Genomic DNA, 27,335 nt, shown 5'->3' on the forward strand with positions numbered 1-27,335 from the left:
CTATACAAGAAAAATAGAATGTTACCCGACTGGAAACACGGGCATTCTTCCAAAACACGGTATTTACAAAGCCCAATTCCTTCAGATTTCAAACTACTACAAATACAGGTCAGCCTGCAAATCAAATAAGTGTTTCCCACCTACTTCTCTCCTGCTCCCTCAGCTTTAACCTGCTGTATGTAACTGCAAATTAAGCTTCAGCAAATGTTTGCCTGTTTTCCTAATACGGCTTGGCCAGGAGTTGTGAATGTTGGCTCAGAAGACCTGAGTGAGCAGTGACCAGCCAACAAGCCTCACAGCTCAGCACTGAGTAGGGCCGTGAGCCAGAGTGGGCCTTGGCTCTCTGCAGAAGAGAGTTATCCTAAATAATCACAGCAAAAGGAAGTAAGGAGGTTCTGTTCTACTCATGCAAGTCAAGTTGGCTAAATTCTGTCATTTTCTAAGCCTCCTATAAATGTGAAAAAAACATCCCATGACCTAACTTCTATGTAGTATTATTGATTTGTTTCCCTTTCAGGATGCTGAAGACTTCCCAAAAAGGAAACCTACATTACTTTTAATTTGCCACAGAGCTTGGCTTTGCATCAGTCATCTTAAGAAAATCTAAGAACTTCAAAATGCATGAATCCCCAGTGAACTGAATCTTTCTAAAATATTCATTTTTAGTGTTTTGGCAAAGTAACCCCATGTCACTAGCTTAATTGCTGCCAGGTTATTTTCCAGTTGTCAAATAATCTTTTCCTATTTAAGAGTCAGAAATAAAAACATTCACTCATAAAGGAATTGAATAATTTGGATCACAAACAACATAAGTATTTATTTGAAAAACATTTTCTATTTAAGTAAAATGGCAAATCAGGTATAGCAGCTTCTTACTACTAATTCTAATTTGCACTCACAGTCACTTTTTATTCATCAAATTCAGAGATACTGCTACAGAAAACTATTTCACAAAGTATTTAGAAAAAAATATATACAGTCTCTCTGATAGAAAGTTAATTAAAATAACAAAGCCAGGCAATATAAATGTAAGATACAAGACAAGCTCACATTTATAAACACAAATAAATAAATATATACAAAAGAGTCTACGCCAACATTGAACAAATAAAAGCTTTACAATGCAAGTCATCGTGACAACAATGGAAAATATCTCAGGATCTTAGACTGACTCTAACATAATGTTAAAAAAAAGGAAAAAGAGGAAAATAAAAAACAACCCAAAATACCCCAGAGAGTCTAAATTGATATTATTCTCAAAGTTAAGCTAAACTAAATTTTGGCTCCACAGCTAAATTCCTGTATTTCTGTTCTGAGGGGGGGCTAAATGAAGGTGAGCTCTACATGTGCAGAACTGAGGGTAGAATTTGACTCAGTCTTTTAAGTCCACTTGCAAATGTTTCTATTCAGCTGTTTATCCATTTTTTTTTCCCTTACCTGATTACTGGAAATTTATAAAGTGGAGCTGATACTGTTGTCAAATTTGAAAAAAAAAAAAGTTTTCCCAGATCTGGATGAATACGAGTAGAAATCAAAGCTATATTTAAAGCTATCTCTTAATTACTTTTAACTCAATAAGCACTTTGGGTAGAAATCTCACAGTCGAAAGCTAATTAAATTCTACCATCTCTAAGGCTTGGGGGAAAGTATATGAAGATTCAGTGACTATTTAAGGTTAATTTTCATCTAGATGTAACCTCTGCCAAAATAAGCAGCCTGTTAATATATATCCCTAGAGAAAAGGACATGGCTCTACTGTAGGGTCTTAGTGACCTTAGATTTACTATCCTTTCCTACTATCTACACCCCCCCCCTGTGAAGGCCAAGCTGGGCAATGCTCCTGTCTTCCAGATCAGTGTTCCAGGATGCTACAAAATGGAACAGTATGAAAACCCATTAGCACATTATCATCCATTTAAGTCTGGCCAAAAGCTTCATGATCGAAGATCAGCAAAAGCTGACAGGCCCCTTGTTTGCTGCATAGCCTAAAAGCTTTCCTGTGTCTCAGACTGAGAGCTACCTGCTTCCTGCACAGAGATAAAGGTCCCCAGGTGCTTAGTCTGGCTTCTGCCTTTAAGCAGTTTGGTTCTGCCAGAATGTCTCATCTTCTCATCACTTAGGCTGCCACCTCCCAGAACCTGAAAAGTCTCAGATAACCCAGAGCAAATGTAAAGGTACAGCATGTACTGAGACCGATTTCTAAGAAACTGGATATGAGTCCGTCATTTAAGAACAATTAAAATGTGGTCTCTTACACGTTCACTGGCAAGCATGTTACTCAGGATAGTTTGACAGTTAGGTTAAGCTGCTTAATATTATGCATGGCTTATACGCAGAAACCTAATCCATAAATAACACCCCATCTGTCTTGCCAGACCTCCTCTGGCTCTTATAATCAGAGGACTTATGTACAAATAGTTTGCAGACTGGCAAGTGTAGACCCACACATTTATAAATTATTTTGATTATGATAAGTCACCCACCTAAGTCTCGGTTTATATTCTTTGGAACAAAACTCTGGAAAGAGGAAGTAAGAGGCTTTTCATTTGTGCAAATGGAAATGTCTTAAAAAGTCTCTGGAGCAAAGACAAGACCATAGAGTCTCAATGGTTGTTTTTCCCGAAAGGGAGAGACTACTGTACACAGCATGCCTAATGGAAATCCACATTCCTCCCATGAGCCCGCAGCTCAATGTACACTAGAGCAGCAAAAGCAGAGGTGTAAGAGGGTCATTCTTCAGCTCCTGGGAGCTCCACTCTAAGGCAACATCAACACTAAACTTGATTCAAATGTATAGGACTAAATTATAATTAATGATGATGTTTAAGCCTTCTGTCTTGAATAGGATAAGTGAAATAACATGGCCTCATATGAACTAGGTCAACATTTTGGGAATTCTTTCTTTCTTAAGCATGTTGTGGTCTTCAGGGTTAAACATCTGAGATAATAAGAAAATATTCCTTTCTAAACTTTGAGTCAGACATTAAATATTCTTTTGTATCTGTGGTTGAAATTTCATTTAAAAAGAGGAAATGCTAATGCATTCATAGAAACCAGCACTGAGATGGGACTTGTGGGCATCCAAGATAGTCATAAATATTAGTATGCTTTTGATTGCAGAGAAAGATGATGGAGCAAATGGCCGTATCCAAATCTAATTATTATGTGGGGTGTGAATGAGCTCTAAACTAGGGCTTGTCCCAAGCTCAGTCTGTCCCTTGCCCTCTAATTTTAATATTCCACCCCACAGCCCAAGTTCTGATTGATCCATTCAATCATATATTTAAAAAATCCTATCCCCTGTGGCTACTGAGTGATGCTCCTCTTAGTACTGAAGTTTAGTGATGGTGGAAACTCCCCCATGGAAGAAATACACTGAAAAGACAGATTTTGAATTTCACAAAAGCCTTCCTCACAAAACACATTCTTCATATATATGCAGTTACCTAGGTAATATCACGTTTACATCTGCTAGTCAGAGTCTTCACAGCTTGCACATCTTCACGTTGCTGCAGACTGATGTCTCTTTCTTTTATTAAAGATATTAAAACTTTGTGCTGTGGCTGAAGGTGTCTGACATGATAATATTTTTATAGAAATTATCTGAATGAGCATTGCAATAACCCTTGACCTTATCAATGACCTGATGGACAGGGATGATTGATGTTTGTTCTCCATCAGCATGGGTCAGTTTTGATGAGGACTTGTCCATGGAAGCATTGTCTGCAAGAAATGATACAAGAAATTAGGCTGCAAGATGAGCTGGTGACATGCCTAAGGGCTACCGTTCTGGATGCTCTATTTTGCACATTAAAGAAGATCACAAAGGAAATGAAGCTCTAGTTCTTTCTTAGTTTAGGTAATAGGCAGCACTAAAATTTCATGTTTTTCGTCTTCAAAGTGCATCCTTGCATATGAAAGAATGTTAACGTGCCTTCTAGTAATTTGTGTTGGGAGTTGTTTTAAGAAATATTCTTGTAAGTGGTATTTTTCAAAGAGCCAGTGAATAGAATAATCAGAAAATTGCTGCAAAAATATATGTGGCAAATCAATCAAACAAGGTAGTAACGGATTATATAACAAATGAAGTAAAAGCTGCTGAAAATATCTGTGGAAGAAATGATAAGATGTCTATGATATGTTTTCAAAGTAATACAGGGAGGGGAAAATGGGTAGGTGGCTACGAGTTGATATGAACAAGGAGATTCATTATATTATCCTCTCTATTTTTCATATGTTTGACACTTTTCATAATACTATTTTTAATAAAATATAATTTAAAGAATTTTGGAAAAGACAAGTGAATAAAAAACCATAAAGGCTATTTTGAACACATTTTCTCATGGAAAAAAACTTGTGAAATGATTGCAATATAGAAGAAAGGTATCTTTTATTATTTTTAAATTATAAAAATCAAAATTATCTTTATCAGAAATATTTTAAGTATATATTTTCTTTAACTATGCTACAGTCTCAGAATGATGTTATTGCTGGCAGCACTAATATCAGAGCAATTGATAGCAATAAAGGACTGCTAAATATATTTCTGTTCTGAATTTCCCAATATCACATATTTAAACATTATTTTCCTAGACCCAAAGCTTTCTAAAAGTGGTACAGCTAGTGCCCTGAAACTCAGCTAAGCACTATTATCTACAAATACATATGGCTGTCTTCATGTATCTTGTAGGCATCTGCTTTCCACATTTTGGAGAAAAATGCTGTCTTAAAATTAACTACAGAGATTTCACATCAATGAAAGAGCAAATGACCTTCTACAAAGTACTCAGTTCCCTACAGTTGTATCTCTTCTATTCACTGTGGAAGAGGCAAAAACTCTATCATGAAAACCTGCTTCTAGGAATCATGGCTGAAAAATTGGAATGTTCACTCTAGGTGTTTTATATTTTGAGTAAGTTTGACCCAGTAAGTGACATAACATTAAAAATCCTCAATAATTGGTAAAAGCCATCATCATTTTATCTGTTGTCTTTGGAAACGGCTCAAGTTGTTCAACTGTGGTCTTGGTGTTGGAGCAGACACTAAATAAAATGAAGGCTAAAATAGAAAATGGAGTGTCCATCCCACTAAAGGAAGCAAGAGAGAACAGATGGCCTTTGGGAAGAGCGGGCAGATCGAAGCATGGTGGAATGATTATGTCCCAGGATTGGTGAGAAAAAAGCTCAGGGAGTCATTTTATAAGGGCCCCTCCCCATTCGGCTCTCAGCAAGCTGATTGATTCTGTGCTTTCCTTTAGTTCATACGTTCACTAGCCATTGGTTTTCTGTTGGGAATTTTTCTACTGAGTTAAATCTCAATAATGAACAATTTGTACTTGATGTTTTTAGAAAGCCACACATCCTCAAAGAAACTTCAAGGATACAATCATTCTGCTTCACTGACAACTTCCAGGGTCACATACTTTTTAGAGATTTTGACTAGCTCCATTCCAAATACGTGACCCAATTTTCTGGGTCTTCACAGTCTAAGAAGGTAAAATTCTGAGCAAGGTTTGTATTTCAATATATATGCTATTCCCAGTCCTCTGGGTAGCTATTATATTGTGGATAATATAGATTTTGATTATGGCTGCAAGTTTGAAAACCAGGGGCTAGGGAAATGAACTATTATTTGACCTATGCTTAAATTTCAAGCAGACAAAAGTCCTCAAAAAGCAGGCTTGGAATCGACAATTTCTCTTTTTGACTTCTGTGAATGTACGGTGACATATCCAGTAATTCATAAGAGCAGCGAAAAAGTAAAGAATTTCACTCTTTTCTATAACAAACCTCTCAAGAACTGCCTTTTTTTTTTTTTTCATTATTTTACCTGATAATGTGACCCACTAACTCCAGAGCATGGTACATTTCCTAGAAGGAGCGGCTTGCAGACACCCCCATGCAGAGAAGAGCCAGCACAGCACATGACCATTTGAAATTTCAGAAATTCCAGCTCAATGCAGGAATTTCCTTGTGCTAGCTGAGAAGTATTGTAAAGAACAAGCAATTTTGCTGGTGCGGCAAGAGTCTTAGTTTAATCCATGCAAATATTCTCTTATTACCTTGCAAAAAATTCATGCATTCAAAGAAGTAATAAAAGTTTACCTGAATGATCCACTTTTGTTGAAGGAATGCTCTTAGAAGACATTATCTACACCATAAACATATGAATCAATGCCAAGAAATAAACCATCTAGATATCCATGATGCTATGCAGTGACTTTTTGCATACCCTGAGTGACCCAAGTACATCAGCAGTTTCACTGAGAACTGGCTAGGTCGCAGAAGACCGTTTGTATGTCAGCTGATTGGAAACTAGAATTTATTATACCATGGAAGTAATGTCATACAGCTGACTACATCCTTATACTTGTTGACAAAAACCCATTTAACCACAAGGATTTTAAAAGAAACAGAAAAACATTAATGAATTCTTAAAAAAAAAAAAACACAAGATTTTGAAATAGTTAAGTTTTCCTTAGGTACCCCCATTTCTGCAATTCATTTTATCTTCTAGTCAGTTTTCCCCATGATGCTTACTATTTCCAAATATTTTAATACTTCCAAAATGTCCTCTGTTCCAAATTATGTACTTTGTTATCTTCTTTCGTCTTTTAAAAGTGGTTCTTTAAGCCAACTATTAGCTGTGTTAAGAGGAAAACAATTCAATTGGTCTAATTCCTATTCATTCACAACTGACTTACAATGCATTAAGAATTTGCATTTTAGAAGGGGAAAGAAAATGAGTATCTGATTTTAAGGCTGATTAAATAAAGTAAAAAATTCACTCATTATAAGTACAGTTGAGCCTTGAACAATGGCAAGGGTTAGAGGCACTGACCCTCCTGCACAGTTGAAAATCTGAGTATAATTTACAGTTGACCCTCTGTGTCTGAGGTTCCTCTGTAGCTGCAGTTCTGTATCCACGTATTCAGCCAACTGCGGATCATGTACTACTATTTGTTGTTTTTACTACTGAAAAAAATCTGTGTTTAAGTGGACCTGTACAGCTCAAACCTGTGTTGTTCAAGAGTCAACTGTATAAGATGTTTTGTGCCAGGGAACTACCAATTAGGTAGAATTATCTATCTCAGGCTATATACCTGTTATTAATTTTCTTACACAGGTGTTTCGAGCAGGAGTGCACAGACCTCTTAATTTTAGGCAAAACTGTTTGTGTGCAGGACTCAAAGGCTGCACTCAAAGGCTGGAAGAGAGTCCATAGCTTTTATTCAATTCTCCAAAATGTCCCTGACTCCAAGAAACTTTAAAAACTGCTGTACTAAGCTGCTCCAAGTTTTCAGATCTTTCTTTAATTAACCTTGGAATTAAAAAACTCAGTAAACATTCATACTTTTTTCCCACAGTGCTATCTTGAATCCCAGGCAGTGGGGACCCTAGTGGTGCAAGCAAGGACATGTGGAAGGATTCAAATGTACATACGGGTCATTTGAAATTCAAGTGTTTGCAATGTGAACATTTATAGACACATACACAAATCACTCCCTACTTGAAAAAAGCCAAATATGAATCTTTTGGTGCCATTCGCCTTTGCCTACATTAATTAGCTAAACAAATACAAAATTTAAAAGTTATTTCCATTATCCTTTTAGAAGCATCTTTAATTAGGAAAGTGCTGGATGCTGAGTGTTGAGAGCTGATTGCTTGAGGTTTAATTAGTATTTAAAAGTAGCATTTCTGCTGTTTTCAATTGAAATTATTAAAGGATTACACCTTTTCACACTGCTCACTGGCTATCAAGGACTGCAAAATAGTCTTCACAGGCATATGTCATTTTATTTCACTTCACTTTGTTGTCCTTCATAGAGATTACAGTTTTTAGTTTTTATTTTTGCTTCCTTCTTTCATAAAGTATTTTTTTAAACATCTGTGTTGGAGTATAATTGCTTTACAATGTTGTGTTAGTTTCTGCTGTATAACAAAGTGAATCCACTATAGGTATACATATATCCCTATATCCCCTCCCTCTTGCGTCTCCCTCCTGCCCTCCCTATCCCACCCCTCTAGGCGGTCACAGAGCACCGAGCTGATCTCCCTGTGTATGCAGCTGCTTCCCACTAGCTAGCTATTTTACATTTGGTAGTGTATATATGTCAGTGTTACTCTCTCACTTCGTCCCAGCTTACCCTTCCCCCTCCCCGTGTCCTTAAGTCCATTCTCTATGTCTGCGTCTTTATTCCTGTCCTGCCCCTAGGTTCATCAGAATCTTTTTTTTCTTTTTTTAGATTCCATATATATGTGTTAGCATACGGTATCCGTTTTTCTCTTTCTGACTTAATCTCTCCGTATGACAGACTCTAAGTCCACCCACCTCACTACAAAAAATTCAATTTCGTTTTTTTTTTTATGGCTGAGTAATATTACATTGTATATATGTGCCACATCTTCTTTATATTTTTTATAAATTATAGTTTTTATAAATTGAAGTTTTGTGGCAACCCTGTGTGGTCAGATGACGGATAAGCATTTTTTTTAGCAATAAAGTACTTTTTAAAATTAAGGTGTGTACATTTTTTGACATAATTGTATTGTACACTTAATAGACTGTAGTATAGTGTAAACATAATTTTTATAGGCACTGGGAAACCAAAAACTTTGTGTGACTCTATTGCAATACTCGCTTTATTATAGTGGTCTGAAACCAAATTCACAGTATGTCCAAGGCCTGCCTGTATTTGCACACTGTCTGCAGGATTGTTCATACACATGCTCAGTGTCAGAAAGTGTGATCATTGTAAATATCATGAAGATTCAGTAGATGAACAAAGACCCGGTGTTTCTCACCATCCTGTATCATTTTCCAAGTATGATGCTCCCTATTTCATACTTAATCAGTGATTTGAAGAGCAATTGCCAATAACTCTTCCAATGGTTAAGGACTTAGGTATTTTTTTCTTTTTTGACTGAGGAATAATTGACATATATCATTATATTAGTTTTAGGTGTACAACATTATGATTTTATATTTGTATATATTTCAAAGGACTTAAGTCTTAACTGTAACATGTAAACTGGATGGTATTTCTTTCTGTTCCCATGCCAACTTGCCAAGTAACTTTCCTACTATGCTGAAATAATCTACAACTCAATTTCCGTATTTTTTAAATAAAAACACATAACTTTTTAAAACAAGATACGATACCTTTTAAGGAAAATTAAGTTTTAAAGCAAATGAAGTTACAAAAATATTCAGAGTTAATGATATTCTGGCAATATAGATTCAATTTTGGTTGTAGTATTTTTAAAAAAGACAAAATATTCACAAAGATGGCCCAGAGAGCATCTTTACCATGGCCAGAATGACTCACCGGTGGGGCTATTCCTTTTGAAGTAGGTGGTAGAGCTGTATTTAGACTTGGATGTAAGGTAGGTTGAGTTAGAGCCAATGGAGCTTGAGGACAAAGATTTTCCTAGATTATCAGAACTTTTCTTGATGATATTGGTAGCTGTCTTACTCCAGTCTGAAAGAAATGACATCTCTCCATGAGTCTGCTTTAGGGGGAATATACTCTGCCCTGAAGAATCATCACCACATTATTTAACTGATCCAGAGCATTAGACGTTCTGACACCCTGGCAGTGACTCACACAAGAGACTGAAATGTCAACAATAACAACCCGAAGAAACAGAAAAGTTTCTTACTTTGACCCTATGTTTAAAATTATACTTTAATATCTTAAGGGTGAGAAGTAACCACTGGTGGTTAAAAAAAAAGTAATATTCTTCTTCAGGGATTTTTTATATTGAGAAAGATCTTTGCCTAATAATGTAATTAAAGACTTCAAAAATATGGAAAGGTATGTTTGGTATAGTGGATATATGAGTTGTTAAATTAGACATGAAACCTTGGGCAACTCACTTAACCTGTCTGGAATTCATGCTCCTCCTTTGCAAAATAGGAAGGTCAGGCCTAGAGTCCTCAGATCTCTTGCAGTCCTAATAATCTAAGACTCCAACTAAGCATCTTTATATACTCTGCCTTTACAACTTGCTACCACTGGGACTGGGTTGCTCAGACCACAGAAAATCAAAATGACAACGGTTTCTAACTACTCTCCGATGTAAGAAAAACGATCACCAACATGCTCCTTTACCTGAGTTGTCTGCTAATCGAAATCGACCACAGCAGAGATGCCGTCTCCACTGCTTCTGAACATTCTCCTTCATAGCACAGTGGAAGATAAATATAAATAAGCCTGGAACGAAAGAAAATATAAACAATTAGGCCAAAGGACACATTTTTAAAGATAAATCTTACAAAACATATGGATTTATTTTAATTTAAATATTTTTACATCCGAATCGCTAAGAAACAGATCCTAAGGAATCTTTAGGTAGGCAGTAGATGTTTTAATCCTTTAGAAAAGAACACGGAGGCTCAGATAAAACTAGAACAATTACATGGATCTAATTCTGTCTTTGTTTTGTTCGGTATTCGTTATGACTTAACCTAAAGACTAAGCTGAAATAGGCAATATTCAATGTAAGAGGCATTTATATTTCCCTTATATCTGTTTTAAAATTATGTGAAAACATTTCACAAAATTTAGAAAAAAAGAGAAAACTGAAAACATCCATGAGCTCATCATCTACTTCAACTTGTATATTCTCAGCTATTTTATGTAAGCATATTATTGTAAGTTTGCACCATAGAAAAGCGGTATTTTTACAGGTCAAAAATGGGCCCAAATCAGCAAATTCATGTGGCTCCACCTGGCCTGCTTTAGTTTCTCAATACTTTAATGCAGAAATATTTCTGTATTGTCAAGTAGTCTTCATATTTAGTCACTCCCTGCATCTATCAAAAACTAATTGTATCATTTGTGCTTTGGAAGCCAACCCTTTTTAACTTTTCAAGGAATTTGCTTCTGCCTTTTTACTCTCCCTTTGCTGCCTCAGTTTCTCCCTCTATTCCTCCATACTTGGGTTATTCCCATTACTTACAAGCATATTCTAGTAACTCTCTTTTAAGTAATCAAACAAAAAATTTCTCCTTTGATGCCCAATGTTCTTCCAGCTTCCACGTCTTCATTCCCTTTCTCAATAAAACTTGAAATGGTTAACTTTCGCCGTCTCTACGTTTTCTCATTTCTTTTCTTCTCAACCTGCTCCAAATAGGTTACTATCCACATCTACAAGGCCACTACAACTGCTCTTGTGAAGGTCACAGGGACTCCCCTATTGCTAACTCAGTTTTCATTCCTGTTTTACTAGATCTCTCAACAGTATTCAACACAATTGACCATTCTCTCATTTTTGAAATACATTCTTGGTACCACTTTCTCCTAGGCGTCTTTTTAATTTGCTTCCTGGTATCTGTAGCAGATCCCTCGGCTTTACTTTTAAAGGTTGACACGTCCATGACTCAGCCCTGGATTTCCATCTTTTCTATGGCTACACTGTTCCAGTAGGTACTAATCATGCTGTATAAGTACCATACACTACTTTTTATATGTGCTCCCATTGCCTTCTCTCCCCACCACCAACACCAGGATTCCAACCCACACTGCTTGCAGGACATCTTCATTTGGCTGTATCTCCATTTTGTTGCATCTCACACCCCTGATATTCTAAATAGAAGTCTTCTTCATCATTACCCTCAAACGAACAATTCAAACTCATTTCTGCCCAATAATTTGAAGGCTTTTCCTTCAAAGCTTTCCCTAACAGGTTCTTACCTGTCATTCAGGCTTAAGATCAATTGTTAACTCCTCAAAAAGGCCATCATCAACTGTTTATTTTTATTTTTTATGTTTTAGATCACACCCTGGCACACACCTATTTTCGCTGTAGCACGGATCATTACCTGATATTCTTGTATTCCTAATTTATTCATTTATTTCTTTGCTTAACTGTCTCTTGCTAGTAAATAATAAGCTCCAAGAGCACAGGGATGTTTGTCTATCCAATGCTGTACTAGCCATTCCCAGAATGATGCCAGGAACTAAGCGGGAACTCCATAAATGTTTGTTGAATGAATGAATAGTAACCATGATTAATCGTTCATCTATTCTACATGAGTTAATTGAATACTTACATGTACATCTGAATGCCTTAAATGTATTTAGGGGTAGGAGTTTAAAAAATAGGAGTGAGCAGAACACAAATTAAGGAGTCACAGGAATACAATGAAAATATATTTAAGGCAAAAGTTTCTGAAAGGTACACAAATTAGTTGCCAAGGTATTGCCTTAATGACACACCATATTAAGCAGGATATCTACATAAGGGAGGGTGCAAGGGCTTAAACTGAACCTGAAGAAACCTTTTGGTAGGGAGGTGAGGGAAGTTTCCAAGAGGATAATCCACTCGGTGACTACTAAGCACGGCTAAGCAGGAGGCACTTTGATTTAGAAGCTGCAAGTTCAGAGGGGAACAAGGTAGATGATCATTGTGTTCAAGGGGCAAAGGGTCTAGCATGGAACAGCATAAAAGTAAAAATGATTATAGTACCTTTAGGGGACATTAAGACTTATCTGTTCTTTTTGGGTATGGAGTATTCATCAAGAAAAATGTAAATTACACTGTAGCATATATAACTGGAAAAGTGGGGGGAAAGTATTGAAAGTACTCTTTTTTTTATGTGTATAGCTAAATTTGCAAAATAGATCTAAGGTTATGTTTGTATGTTTTATTTTTCAATATCTTAGCTGAAAGTGGCCCATAATTTTATTCCAGAATGAATTACATTATTATGAATTATTAGAAAAAGGAGCGCGCTGGATTTCTACAGGCTGGGCCCTGACTGCAGTGAAATGACCGTGGCTGATTCTCCTCCTCTGAGTTTGGCTTGTTCGGTCATCACTGAGTACCTGACACTTACTTAGAAGGTGCTCTATAAATTCCTAATGAAGTTACTGGTTGAAAATCATTACATATGTTGACTCACAGAGGAATGCCATTATGAAAATACTGACTAAATTTTGGTCACTGCTTTCGAATAGACAACTAGCCTATTAAAACATTCCTGAGAAATTCAAACACATTTACCTCTGAGAAGTATAAATCAGGCATTCAATGACCTGAGTAATATTAGTAATCAGTAATAGTACCAGTTTATTTATTATTATTACTATATCATTTTATACATATTTATTAAGTAAAACACTTATTTTATTATTATATTACTTACTAATAATACTTTATTAGTAATAAAATAATTAGTGAAGAAAATATATCCTAGTGACCTAGTTATTTGTCTAAGATGATATCAGATAGGATAGGGGAGTTCTAATTTTAAAAGAAAGCTCTAATAAATATGAATCAAGTTTCATTCATTCAGAACATACACACCCACACACACCCCTCCTGAAAGCCCCTGTGCTGTGGACAAGGAGGGAAGCTGGGTTGGGGAGGGAGAGCTGGAGACAAGAAATCGACTTGCAGCCTGGCCTGGAGCTCGGACATGACAAGTCTCAGAGTGGGAGAAAGACTTTGCTCCACACTCAAAACCCCTCAGAATCAGGACCTGCAGGTGGATCTACCTTCCCAGGGAGTACAGAATAGACACTGGGTTCGGACCTCATCTGCACACTCTGACTAAATCTGATTGCCTTTCAAAGCCTTCTCACCGACAAACCCCCAAGTCCCTAACCTGCTTGCTAACACAGAAAATCCCTTTAATAAGCACACATGTTTTGTAACATGGGTAGTGCGAATAACCAAAGAATATAAAAAATGTGGATTGGTTTCCCTTTGAGAATCTTTCAAGTCTTTAAGAGGTGGTGGCAGTTTCAGAGTAAAGAGAGCATAAGGCATGGAAGCTTGAGGTGAGGTCATCATAGGTTACAGATGAAGGAGTCTGTGGTTGGAGAAGGAATCCTTTGCCTTGGGTTGACTCTATCTTTGTGAACTGGGGCAGAATTTGCAGAATTTGTTGTTGGAGGTATTTTTGTCCTACAGCTGAAAATATAGCTAACCATGCGTTTCTTAAGCAATTGTTTAACAAACTCACGTATCAGAGCTGTAAAAGATTATAAACTCCAATTAAGGACTTTGGTTCTCAGGCATTAATCCTGGCATTACTCACTCTCAGGTCCCACACTGAGCAAATGATTTTCTTTTAGTTGAGGCAGAAGTTGAAATTTTCTAGATGTTGTTTCCCTTAACACTCAGAAGTTTTTATAAATGTCATATATACTGGAGGAAAAACTTCCGAGCATATGTCTGGTGTTTTGAGGACACTGGAAGAGACCTAGTTCTTGGATTTGTTCCTTTGGCCTTGCTGGGATATTAAGATGTGAATTATTTTGAGGCTCTGATGTTGACCACTGTCACATGGGAGCAGATTAAAGCTAAGAAAAACTGACTTAATAAAACAATTTTTTAGATTGTGCAGTGCTTCTCTGTATCATAATTACATAGCATTAGATGACACTGCCTACTTTTAAGCAACCTGTAAATATACAGGCATCCACTAAGTTTAAGAGACACGTATATAAATTAGATTTAAAATCTGATACATCTCCTCTAAAATTATTTGATCGAAGTCATTTACATGCTCTGTCTCCCACTATGAATTGTGATGCTATGGGACAAAAGCAGATAATTGTGGTTGAGAATCTGCCTGCCAATGCAGGGGACACGGGTTTGAGCCCTGGTCTGGGAAGATCCCACATGCCGCGGAGCAGCTAGGCCCGTGAGCCACAATTACTGAGCCTGCGCGTCTGGAGCCTGTGCTCCGCAACAAGAGAGGCCGCAATAGTGAGAGGCCCGCGCACCGCGATGAAGAGTGGCCCCCGCTCGCCGCAACTGGAGAAAGCCCTCGCACAGAAACGAAGACCCAACACAGCCATAAATAAATAAATTAAAAAAAAAAAAAGCAGATAATAGGCGTGAGAAGTTAGAACTCTCTGGAATAAATATATTTTAAAATTCCAAGGTATTATGCAGATTCTTCAGCCGTGAGATATGTTTCCATTTTAAATTAGAATAGGATTCTTATAATAGGTTATTTTACTATTTGTAGTAACTAGCTCTTTTCACATGAATTTAAATCAGTCTGGCAATAAATATTATCCCAAGATTATTTTAGGACAAAATATCCCGCTTAGAGTTCAGCTGTGGGAAATGTGGAAGGTATCCACATCTGGAAGAGCACACATGCAGTATGGAAAGAAATTCTGAACACTGCAAGAGGGAGGCGTAGAAAATGCAGCAGGAGAGCCAAGGGCACTTGGAGGCCAAAGTGAAAAAACAGAGGGCTAGTCCCTCTTCAGTCTTGAGGGTTTTTTTTTTTTTTTTCCATCTACTTAACAGATTTTGGTGCCAGAAGCAGCACTTAAAATCACAAAACTTTATAGAGTTTTACATTGGCATCCAAGGGAATCTGTTTGATTCTAATCCCCACCTCTGCTCTCTTTCAATGCTCATTTCAATCAAATGTTTCCCCTTTGAGAATCTTTATATAAACCCACGCACCTCACAGAGGCTCTTCATACCACCTGGAAAAATATGCTCTTCTAGTTTTCTGGAAAGGGCTTTAAGCTGTGACCAGGGACCAGAATAATTGGTTTTTACTCCTCATAGTGCCTTACAGCTTTATTTAACTGACCAAGGAGTAGGGAACATTGCCCATAAAAGCTGGACGCTAAAATGACTGAAAAGATAGAAATCAGAGGCAAAGTCACTGCTTCATCTTGACAGGCCTGTGCTAGTTTCATGATGGCCCTTTTGGGGTGAATTTTAGCCCAGAAAATGACCACTCTGATGAATCTAAGCCAGTTCCTTAGCAATAGTTTCTTCAGCTTGATAACTGCTTTGATTCTTTATCTTACCATACAAACCCAGATTTTATGCTAAAACAAGAAAAAAAAGTTAAACTTTCTTTAAATGAACAGATCCTAACCAGTTCTCTACCTGCTCGTCCCTTGCCTTCCTTTTACCTCCATCTTTCACTAACCAGAGGTTTCTGCTCACTTTTAAAAATAACTTAGACCAATATATGAATTCAAGATATCTTAATTCTCAGCAAATCTTGCAATTTTCTCAATTAAAATAAATGACCTTTTCCATTGTGATGGAGGAAGGGCGTTACAGGCATGTGGGAAAGAGGGCCTGTCTCTGAGTCCTGGTAGGAAGGAAAACATAATGAATTCCACCTCGCCAAGCCCTCCTAGAGAAGCACACCAGGGGCCAAGGCTGGCTCAGAAAACAAGGAGAAGCGACACCCAAGAGGGTGCTCTAAACCTCTAAATGTGGAGTGAGAAACACTCTGAGAAATCTCATCAAGTAGCAGGTTTAAAAAAAAAAAAAAAAAAAAAAAAGCTTCCTTCTAAAGTATTGGCTTTATATCCAGACTGTAGGGGCTTGTGTTTAATCTTGGCCTTTAAAAGAGCTATTTAACTATTTATTTAGGAAAAAAAAGATATCCTTAGCATCAATATTTTGGCTAGGAACTTGGCTCCCACATAGAATTCATTCTCTTTGGTTGAGTTTTGGCAAAAATATGTGCAGCAAATGTAAAGTAAGTAGCCAAAAGGATGTTCTCAGATCTCTAGCCTCATTATCAAAAGTTTTTAAAAAAACTGCCCAGGAACAGCTTCCCTTGGATTTGAAAATAAATGCCATACTGTAAAATTCAGGGAAACATGTATTGTCATCCTTTTACTGGTCTAAAAAATCACTTTCAAGAAGTCTGGCGAAGGAAAACAAAACAAAACAAACGCCTTAGGTGCTCATTTCCTAATGAGTTCTTTACCAGCTAAGGGCCATTGACACTTTCAGCAAGGCTCATCATCAGTACATTCTGACAAAGGACCTAAGTTGATTTTTCTTACCCTGGATAATAAAGATCCAGAAACACAATGAAGGGGAAGACTGCAGATATAGATAACTTCAAGACTGTGAGATGGAATCAATCAAGAATTAATCAAACCAGGTGCTTGGGCAAAAAAGGATACATGGTCTCGATAACTGATCTTTGACAAAAACGACCTAGATAACTTCTGAGCTTCCTGGCAAGCCTAAGTCCAAATCTTCCAGCAGCTCATCTGTTTTGTTGTCACACAGACGTAGCCAGCTGGCTGCTGGGCTGGGGAATCTCTAGAGTTTATGACTCTCTTTGGGAACCTCTTGAATCCTCCTTTCATTCGACAAGGTGCCCTTTAGAAAATTATTTCTCTGTGGCACAAAATGCTCTGCCAAAAGATGAGTACTTTATTTCCTTGCGTGTGTAATGTCTCGGCCAACATGATGCTGTTTCAGATGCTAACGGGTTTAAAGGTGGTTCATCTCTTTACCTTGGCGCCGATTCACCGTGTGTGTTATACATGTGATTATGGCCCAGCTTAACTGTCAGGAGGCTCCTAACCCATAATTTTATTTAATTTTCTTAGTTTACCAATAGGATTAAAATAATAATGATAAATATATTTCTATAAATGGTTTTTGCTGAATAAGGGTAAGAGTAAATTTCCATTTATTCATTAAATGTACATTTACTAACAGTTTTTTTTTTTTTTTTTTTTTTTTTTTTTTGCGAGGGCTTTCTCTAGTTGTGGCAAGTGGGGGCCACTCTTCATCACGGTGCGCGGGCCTCTCACTATTGCGGCCTCTCTTGTTGCGGAGCACAGGCTCCAGACGCGCAGGCTCAGTAGTTGTGGCTCACGGGCCTAGTCGCTCCGCGGCATGTGGGATCTTCCCAGACCAGGGCTCAAACCCGTGTCCCCGGCATTGGCAGGCAGATTCTCAACCACTGCGCCACCAGGGAAGCCCTACTAACAGTTTTTTTTAAAAGGACATAGAGACTCACTTCCTAGAAACTTTGAAATAAAAAATTGAAAGGGCAGTAATTTGTTTTTATTTTTTTTGCTCATGCTTTGTCACCTAATAATGTGCTTTTCTATTTTCATATATGCTATGTTATAAATCACTGATCTTAGGATTACACTGATCTTAGGCAAGTCATTAACTCTTCTAAGCCTGTTTCTTCATCTGTAAAATGGAGCGAATACCCTTTTCCTTGGGTACCTACTTTTCAGATTTGCTACAAGAATTATATCAGATCACAGATGTTATGTGAAAGGCTTTGTAAACCACAATGCACTATGCAAATATAAGTTATTTCTGTTGCTCTGGGTATCTTAATGTTACTGAACGAATTAATGGCATACATGACCTTTGAGTAGACTGATGATACCCTTCTGTGTTCGCCATTGCAGCTTCTATTTGCACAACCATATGCTGCACGGTATTATGCTGTCATATATACGTACAGAAGATGGGCTGATTACCCCCAAAACAATCAATATTGTTTCACGTGCATGGAAAACTAAAGTTGAAGATTAAGCTCTCATTATGGGGCTAGACTTTAGATCCTGATGAACTTGTCAAGAGAGTTAAACCTCGCTATAATCACCAACTACAGCAAATTTTTTGCACACGAAGTGCCCTCTACCTGAAATAGTTTTCCCTCACTCCTACTCCCGCCTTTCACCTAGTTAATTCCTATTGATCCTTCAGATTTCAGCTTAGACATCATGTCTTCTGTCATGTGCACTCTCAACACCACCATGTACACTTTATACAGTGACGTATTTGATTAACCTTAGTCTCTCCTACTACAATATAAGCTCCATGAGACAAAGGGGTCAAGTCATGTTTTTTTGTTGGAATAAAGAATATTAGAAAGAAGTCGACACAATGTAGTTCACCTAAGTTCAACATGCATTCACTGAATTGTTTCTTTAAACTGTCTAAATTCTACATGCTTCTCTTAATAAAGCATATACTTTTAACAACAACCAAGTCTCTCATGGAAGGTTCTGAAAATGATGCAAATAAAAACCATTAAATGACTTTCCATAGTGTCCTCTGAAGCTTTTGTACAAGCCTGGCCAGTAAGGAGTTGTTAGACTCTTCTAACAACTGCTCTGTATCACAAGTGCTCTGTATCACTGTCTTTTAATTTAAATTTCCTTTTTAGGAGGTGTTTTTGATATCACTGGATGTGCAGAAATCTGCTCTGAATTTATATCATTTAAAATCAGCCTTAAAAGTCAGTGATTTATGAAGAACACTCACTCGATGATGGTTTACAACATTTTTCCCTCCTGAGAGAAGACCTATGCTGGGAAAAATAAAACACCCTGATTCTCATTAATGGAAACAGAGCTGAACAGACAACTGTAACTGTTGAAGGTTGCTGAAACTGCCAGGAAATTCTAAAAGCAAAAACAAGGATGGGCTGGCAGATTAATGTGCCTTTCATATACAATCCTGAAATATAAAACCATGGAATTTTCTAATGTTAATGGACATTTTTGTCAATATTTGTCTAGGCACTTTTATGTTGTATATGATAGTAGAGATTAAAAAGAGGAAAACTCACTTTACAAAGCTGGATCCCAGTGCAGAGGTATTCATTTGTTACCTCTTCAGTTTCCAACTTGTGGAGGTGCACTTGAGGCTTATTATTTTATTGACTAAAGATAATGAGCCCACATAGTTCCTCTGTTATGGGAGAATGAATCTGAATAAAATTTGCTCAACTAATTAATGCATATTTATGCCGGAGGAGTCTCAGATTGAATTTAGGCCATCCCCAAAGCCCCTCCCTTCTTCATCCACCAATCCAGTTATTGATTTAACAAATAATTATTGAGCACCTTCTAAGTGACAGGTTTTTCTACAGGAGCTCATGAGCTAGTGGGAAACCTAGGAGGAGAAGCAAAACAGATACGTATGACACAAAGCAGTAAACACTCTCCTGCAGGTAAACACAGACTTTTCTTAGAACACACCTGTTGGGAGCTCCTACCTAGGCATCTCACCTGGTGAGAAGCACAAACCTGATTTCCACACTTTCCATCCCAGCTCAGATTTGTTCAGCTTTAGTCAGCTCTTCCTTCCCCAGACACCTTCAAGTGTGTGACCAGTAGCTTCAGGTAAGCCAGTAATACTACCCTGCTAAAAAAGATTCCAAACTTTGTCACCTCATTCCTACTGGAGTGTGGGCTTCATGGTGCTTCCAACATTAAGGAGTTTCATCAACAACACAGGGTATATCCAATGTCTTATAGAATGTTATTGAATTTTCAAAAAAATACTTTATGTTCACTTAAGCTTAAAAGTTAAATTCATCCTAAAAGGGAACCCTCCTACACTGTTGGTGGGAATGTAAGTTGGTGCAGCCACTATGGAAAACAGTATGGAGGTTCCTCAGAAAATTGAAAATAGAATTACCATATGATCCAGCAATCCCACTCCTGGGCATATACCCAGACAAAACTATAATTCAAAAAGATATATGCACTCCTATGTTCATAGCAGCACTATTCACAATAGCCAAAACATGGACACAACCTAAATGTCCATCAACAGAGGAATGGATAAAGAAGATGTGGTACATATACACAATGGAATACTACTCAGCCATAAAAAAAGAACGAAACAATGCCATTTGCAGCAACATGAATGCAACTAGAGATTATCATACTATGTGAAATAAGTCAGAAGGAGAAAGACAAAAACCATATGATATCACCTATACGTGGAATTTAAAACACGACACAAATGAACCTATCTACAAAACAGAAACTGACTTACAGACATAGGGATCAGACTTGTGGTTGCCAAAGGGGAGAGTGGGGAGGGAGAGGGATGGACTGGGAATTTGGGGTTGGTAGATGCAAACTATAACATTTAGAATGGATAAACAACAAGGTCCTACTGTATAGCACAGGGAACTATATCCAGTCTCTTGGGATAAATCATAATGGAAAAGAATATTAAAAAAAGAATGTCTGTATGTGGATAACTGAGTCACTTTGCTGTGCAGCAGAGATTGGCACATTGTAAATCAATTCTACTTCAATAAAAAAAATTTTTTTTAAAGTTAAATTCATCCTACAGTACACTAGGGTAAGTGTTATGGAATCTGAAGCATGACAGTAAGCTCCTTGAAGGAAGCCTTGTATTTCTAAACAGAGCAAGCCATTTGTTAGATTGTTGAATTGACTGCCATATCTTACGAAAAAATAAGCATTTCTGAACTAGATTGTTGGTATTTTTTCTGAAATCCAAGGAACCAAGGAATCAAAGTGAATTGCTCTGTCCCTGCACAGAGTCTAAAGATTCTTCTGGCCAAGAGCACTACACCCACATGGTTCCATGGAGAGCACCAACACTCAGCAAAACTGTAAAGAAAGCAAACGTTATCTGTGCCTCTCTTCACACTTCCCGTTGGGCACCTCCTTGCCCATATCCACTCATGCAGCAAGATATATTTATTGAGCACCTACTATATTCCAGGCATAGTTCTAGGTGGTTGGTATACATATCACTGAAAACAAATAAACAAACTGACCTTCTACCTCTTCTCTCCATTCAAGGCCTTTTTCACGAGTACCCACCCTGTGCCTGGAACTGTGCTCAGCACTTGGGACAGTGACTTAGGAACTGAGCATGGCATCTGTCCAACAGTGAAGCTCTTTGCAAATATGGTAAAATTAGAAAGGGAAAATGGTGCAGTTCCCATTTATCTTACCTTGTAAAGAATTGAAGATGGAGAAAAGGTACATGAAAGGGACATTCAAAGGTCCCCAGGCAAAGAAAGCAAACCCCCACGTCATGCCCAGTAGAAACGTCAGGCTGACCACACTGCGCAGGTTCCTTAGAACTTCTTCGCGTAGCGTCCGGCTGCTCCTCTTGCCATTCCTCCCGCAGATCTGCACCATCACCACAATGAACATGGCGACATTCAGGAAAAACATGAGTCCAAAATACCCGGCACAGGTCACATAAAATACGACAGGATCTTTAATCCAACAGCTTAAAGGAGAAGAGACAAGAAAGAATGAGATTTATCATCATGCCCTGTTTACCTAAAAGACTCCTCCTGGCTTAGTTTGGGCTTCTGCAGATTTCATAGCTGGGCCTTCCTCAAATGCCTTTAGAAAGTCACTTCGTTTTCTTGGGCCTCAGTTTCTTCCTCAATGTTTGCATAGTTTTTTTGTTTTTTGTTTTGCTTTGTTTTGGATAGTCATCCTCTTAATACCTAGTTATTTAAGTCAACAGTTAAGAAAACAAGGTGGTCTCCTGAACTCTGACTTGGCATGAAGACACTCTGTTTGGCTCACCCCAAACCATGTGTACCCCCTTTCCCTTATGCGCCTGCACTCCTGAGGGTGGGAAACTTTCTCAATCTCCATTGTATTTAAAGGAGGGCCATGTGGACATGGTTCTACAAAATGATAATGGAAGCAGAGTCTGCTCAGGGATTTTTGACACCTATTCTTGACAGACTCAACTGGCAAAGCCCTTATTCCTTCTTTCTGCTTCAAACATGAATGCAAGCTCTGCAGCTGTAGTCATCATCTTATATCGAGGAAAGAAAGGCCAAGAGAGCTGCAGAATTGCTGGCTCTAACATTTTCAGCCACAAAATTAATACCAGTTGTTGCCTTCTTCCAAACCTTATCATGTCTTATCATGTGAGAAGAGTAAATCCTACTTATTTAAGACACACATAATTGTGGATTCCATTACCGTGGACAAAATAATTCCTATTAATATAATTGGCTTAGTTAAGGCGAGACCTTATTGTAGAACTCTGATATTCTTATGCTGACACTTCTCATGCACAATTAAAAGGCTTACATCAATCATAACATCCTTATGAGATCAGGAAGGATACACTTGATATTCAGAATGATATAGATCGGAAAATAGATGAAAGTAATTTTAAAGGGAACTAAGAGTAAAATTAAAATACTGCAATTTGTAGATGCCCCAGTGCCTAACTAATACTATGGAAGTTCTTAGGTACCAAAAAAAATTAGAAGAATTATTTAAGACAATTAAATTAATCTTAAAATTCTAATGTAAATGGTCATCATTTTGGTTGTGTCTTTCACAGTGGAACACAACCTTCACAAAGGCAAAGCTGTCTTGAACATCTTTGAGTCTTATAACCCGATTCCTGGCATATAGTAAATGCTCAATTAATGAAAGTTGTTGATGGCACAACAACTTAATAAGTCGTACTTTAAAGTCCTATAAGAGTTGACTCACATACTTTTTAAGTTCCCTTATTTAGAACATATGTATTGACTTCTACTTTTAATATATCTTATTTTAAAGGTCCCCAAAATGACACTGCTTGTCCCTGGAGCTAATCTTTCTTTCCATATGGAAGTTCCCCTAGAATCTGAAATTCCTGACCTAGATGCTTTATTTCCCACTAGTTCTTGTGGGGGCTTTTGACTGCTACTTTGGAAATATAAATGGGAAGGCCAGGAGGAATGGAACAGGATTGGATACTGACTGGATATAAAATTTTTATCCATCCATGAAATGTGCACAGAAATGTGGCATCACAGTCAGGAGTAAGCTCTTTATTCATTCAGTAATTCAGTCAATCAACAAATAATAATATTGAGTACCATGTACTACATAAAATACAAGAGAACTAATTGCCAAAACTGAATAGTTTAAAAATCTTAGCTTCAGTGATCTCACAGTCTGAAGGGAATTTTCCAAATTATTCAAGATCCATTCTCTCCACTTCCACACAACACTCATATTGGCATTGAATCCTTCACTGTCCGATGCTGCTACTTAACTCTCTCGAAGATGTGTGTGGTTTAAGGAGGTGGGAGAATCACAGAATCTCCTCAGATAGAATAGGTCTTCTGTGTCTAGAAGACAGTATCTTACACTTCTTCTGAATTCCCCCAGATGAGAAAGCACAACATTAATATGGAAAAGCAGCTCACACAGTTCAGAGCATTCGACTGAATTCATCTGTGGTGTAGCAGAGACCTTGGCAAAGACATGCAAATACACTTCAACCTTCCAAAATAGAAGCTCACTCACTATTGGGATGGAAACTCACATTAAACTTCAGCAAACAGAGGATATATACTCATCACAAATAAATTCCCAACAAGCTTTTATTACTTACAATTCATCACCTTGTTCTTTTCCATAACTCTCTTTTCCATAAACTTCATTTTGGTTTCTGCTTGCTAGAACAATGGACACAACTAAGGCAGGCAGACCTGTTATAACAAGACCATGATAGAAACAACTTTTCTGAAGCATCTGAAATCTGCTTTGTAAGACTGATAATGGCAAGGGGGACAAAAGAAAGAAAACACTCCATATCATAGAATCAAATTTCTTAGAACAGGCAACTTGGTTAAAAACAACAATAAAATCCCTTTTGTGGTGTGAAACATCCAACTTTAATTAGAAGCAATCTAAACCTACTCTTAAATGACAGATATTTAAATATTCTGTTTGCTTACTCGTACCCACTAGAGTACCAGGACCTGATTTATACTGTATGCTGCACCAGAAAATGTAGTTTCATTAATGACACCTGTCAGACTGCCTGAGTTCAGGTAAGAAGGTAACTACAGCTTCATTTTACCCCTTTCTATAGAAGGAAAAGTCTTTAGAAAAAGTTGGGGGGAAAACAATGGGGACAGAAAGTCTTTATAGTCTTCTCTTTTCTCTCAAGAGAACCAATATAGTATTTCCATGTATGTTTCAGTGGGGAAACGCTACACCACCTGAATTCCCTGAAAGGTGCTTTCATTGCCTCCTAAGGTGGTACTGAACACCTTGGAAACATCTCATTTCTACATTGCTATCTGAAAAAGAGATTTGTGAGAAAGCTCGAAAATGCCTGGCCCAATACAAAACCCAAATAAAGGAGCCCAATTAGAAGACTGCAAACAGGCTAACACAGCTGTCCATGTGTGGCTGAGGAATCATGGTAAGAAGCTCAAAGCAAGAATTCTGTCAGTATTCTGGTTGCACACACAAAAATAACCTTCTTGCTCAGGTTTCCAAGACATGGGCATGTGTTTAGGGCGAGTAGAGTTAGTTCCGAGTCTGAGCTGGCCTTTCTATTTTGAAATATAATAGAAATGCACCATTGTCTGCCAGCTGCTTCTTCAGACTTGGGTGGGCTGGCTCTGGACACAGGAAATAAGGTGGTGGTGACTCAGGAGAGCAAGGGTTTTTTTCCCTTTACTCCTGACTTTAGTGAGGAATGTTGAACAGTTTTTAAAAACACCGTTCTGAGGAAGCCCCTTCCTTAGGTTATGTATATCAAATCCACATCATTCACAATTTTGAAGTTTCTTTTAGCAGTGCTATTCTTTCAAAATAGGATTTTCCTATGAGAACCTAGTGATTTCCATGATGGAAAAAAAGAAAACAAAATTTAGGAGGCTTACCCCAGCCAATGATGCAGAATTTCAGTATGTATCGGCGAATGTAAGTGTTAAATACTTTAACCAGGGCAATGTACATATGAATCGCTTCTAGCCCCATCCAGGTAAAGGTAGCTAGAAGGAAGAAATGCAACAGGGCTGCAATGGCCGTGCAAAGTCCATCCACATGAAACGAGGTGATCCAGCCGTCCAGGAGGAAGAGGAGATTCAGGAACAGCAGGGCTGTACTCAGGTTCATCAAGATTTTGGAGGGATAATCCCTTCGTAATTTTCTAAAAAAAGGACAAAAGAAAGATATATGAGAATAATATTGTAAATAAATCTTTTAAGCACAGGCAGTAAATTCGTATCTTATACAGCTCTGCAATAGCCTCGGTAGTACCATCTTTATGACATGGTTCCACTAGGAGGAGGGCTAAAGATATAGAAGTATTTGGCAAATTATAAAGACTTTTTTAAATACTAATTTTATTTCAAAACTGTTTCCAAAATTTCTAATTGGTTACAACAGATTGATTTTTTTAATCCAGGAAAAATTTTAGATTTATAAAAAATGATATTTTTGTTAAAAAACAATTTCCCTAAAATTTGTTGATGTTTCTTGATTTTTAATAAGGTCAGGATCCTTTTTTTAAAAAAATTTCCTGTTTCAAAACCAATTTTATAAGATTTGTGAAGCAAATGTTTTCATCTTTTACCATGTAAAAAGCATTTCATACAATTGTTATTTACTTAAATGCTAATCATCTCTAACAGGCTTAAATACATTTTATCAATAGAAATATAGTAACTATAAATTAAGATTCTAAAGGTGGGAAATTCGTGATATAGCTTATAAGAAACCTGAACATTAAAACTGAACCACTGTACGTGATTCACAAAGTGTATATGTGTTTTTAAAAGCTGAGGCAATTCTGTTATTCACATTCTGGGACAGTAAGCTCTGGATTTGGCAGATAGAAAAAAAAAATACTTACTCAAAAGCAACATATGTCAGGAGGGTAGCTGCTGAAAAAATAGCAGATATTCCACACCCAATATTGGTAATGAAGGTGAGAACTTTAGTGTTTTTTCCATCCAACTGTGAGGCAGTTCCTTGAAGGTCCTACCAAAAACATGAGAAGCAGTTGTAAGAATCTCTCTTTTCATGAGGACGGTGTTTTGTTTTATTAGAAAGTTCACTGATAGCACTTAGAATCTCAGCTCAATCTTAGGGGCTAAAAACAACAGTGTGAATCAGGACATGTGTACCTCATTTCATTGTGCTTCCCTTCACTGTACTTCGCAGATACTGCATCTTTTGCAAACTGAAGGTTTGTGGCAACTCTGAGTTGAGCCATTTTTCTAACAGCATTTGCTCACTTTGGGTCTCTGTGTCATACTTTGGTAATTTTCACAATGTTTCAAACTTTTTCATTATTATTATATTTGTTATGGTGACCTGTGATCAGTGATCTTTGATGTTACTGCTATGATTCACTGAAACTCAGATGACGGTTAGCGTTTTTTAGAGCAATAAAAATTTTTTAATTAAGGTATCTACGTTGTTTTTTTAGAGATAATGCTATTGCACATTAACAGACTATAGTATAGTATAAACATAACTTTTATATGCACTGGGAAGCCCCAAAATTCGTCTGACTCATTTTCTCTCAATATTTGCTTTATTGCAGTGGTCTGGAACTGAACCCACAAAAAAATCTTTGAGGTATGCCTGTACTGGAATTTCCGTTTATTGCACTCTTGTGGATCACTCCATGAAACAAAAATGTGGCATTATTTGAGAGAGTTGCACATGTTTTTTTAATCATTACCCTGTTACCCAAGCTCTTTGCACACCAGTATAACTGGAAGAGCAAAACCACTGGGGGCCTAACAAACTGGAGAGGAGGTCATTATCTTGCGTAATAAATGACCAGACCCTTCCTATCATTTGCAAGGCTGGGGACACAAGTGAAAATGGAGGCCACCGTGGCCCACGTGACCAAGCCTTTAGGTGGGCCCTGGGTTCTTTGATTGGTAGGGAGGGGCTCAGCCGAGACAGCCAGAGGCTGGTGCTGGTGTGTGGCTGCCCAGTCAGGGAATAGTGCTGAGGCTCTTACTGTGGTCATTTCAGAGCTAGGTATGTA

At 37.5% G+C, this 27,335-nt stretch overlaps 1 protein-coding gene across 7 annotated transcripts in view; it reads right to left on the minus strand.

The window, feature by feature from the left end:
• Nucleotides 1–898: 898 nt before the first annotated feature.
• Nucleotides 899–27,335, minus strand: part of ADGRG6 (adhesion G protein-coupled receptor G6) — a 135,636-nt gene continuing 109,199 nt past the window's right edge. For 5 of the 7 annotated variants that reach the window (XM_061207706.1, XM_061207705.1, XM_061207710.1 and 2 more), the window contains 7 exons: nt 26,184–26,311; nt 25,210–25,478; nt 23,925–24,021; nt 21,508–21,791; nt 10,115–10,216; nt 9,329–9,481; nt 899–3,723 (listed from right to left, as the gene is read on the minus strand). In XM_061207706.1, the coding sequence (XP_061063689.1) occupies nt 3,545–3,723; nt 9,329–9,481; nt 10,115–10,216; nt 21,508–21,791; nt 23,925–24,021; nt 25,210–25,478; nt 26,184–26,311 (1,212 nt within the window). In that variant the 3' untranslated portion in view covers nt 899–3,544. Of the gene's footprint in view, nt 3,724–6,104; nt 6,151–9,328; nt 9,482–10,114; nt 10,217–21,507; nt 21,792–23,924; nt 24,022–25,209; nt 25,479–26,183; nt 26,312–27,335 lie in introns of all 7 variants that reach the window. The other 2 variants (XM_061207708.1, XM_061207707.1) reach the window with 1 other exon arrangement.

This window comes from Eubalaena glacialis, chromosome 12 (genome assembly GCF_028564815.1).
Source record: "Eubalaena glacialis isolate mEubGla1 chromosome 12, mEubGla1.1.hap2.+ XY, whole genome shotgun sequence".
Classification (NCBI taxonomy): Eukaryota; Metazoa; Chordata; class Mammalia; order Artiodactyla; family Balaenidae; genus Eubalaena; species Eubalaena glacialis.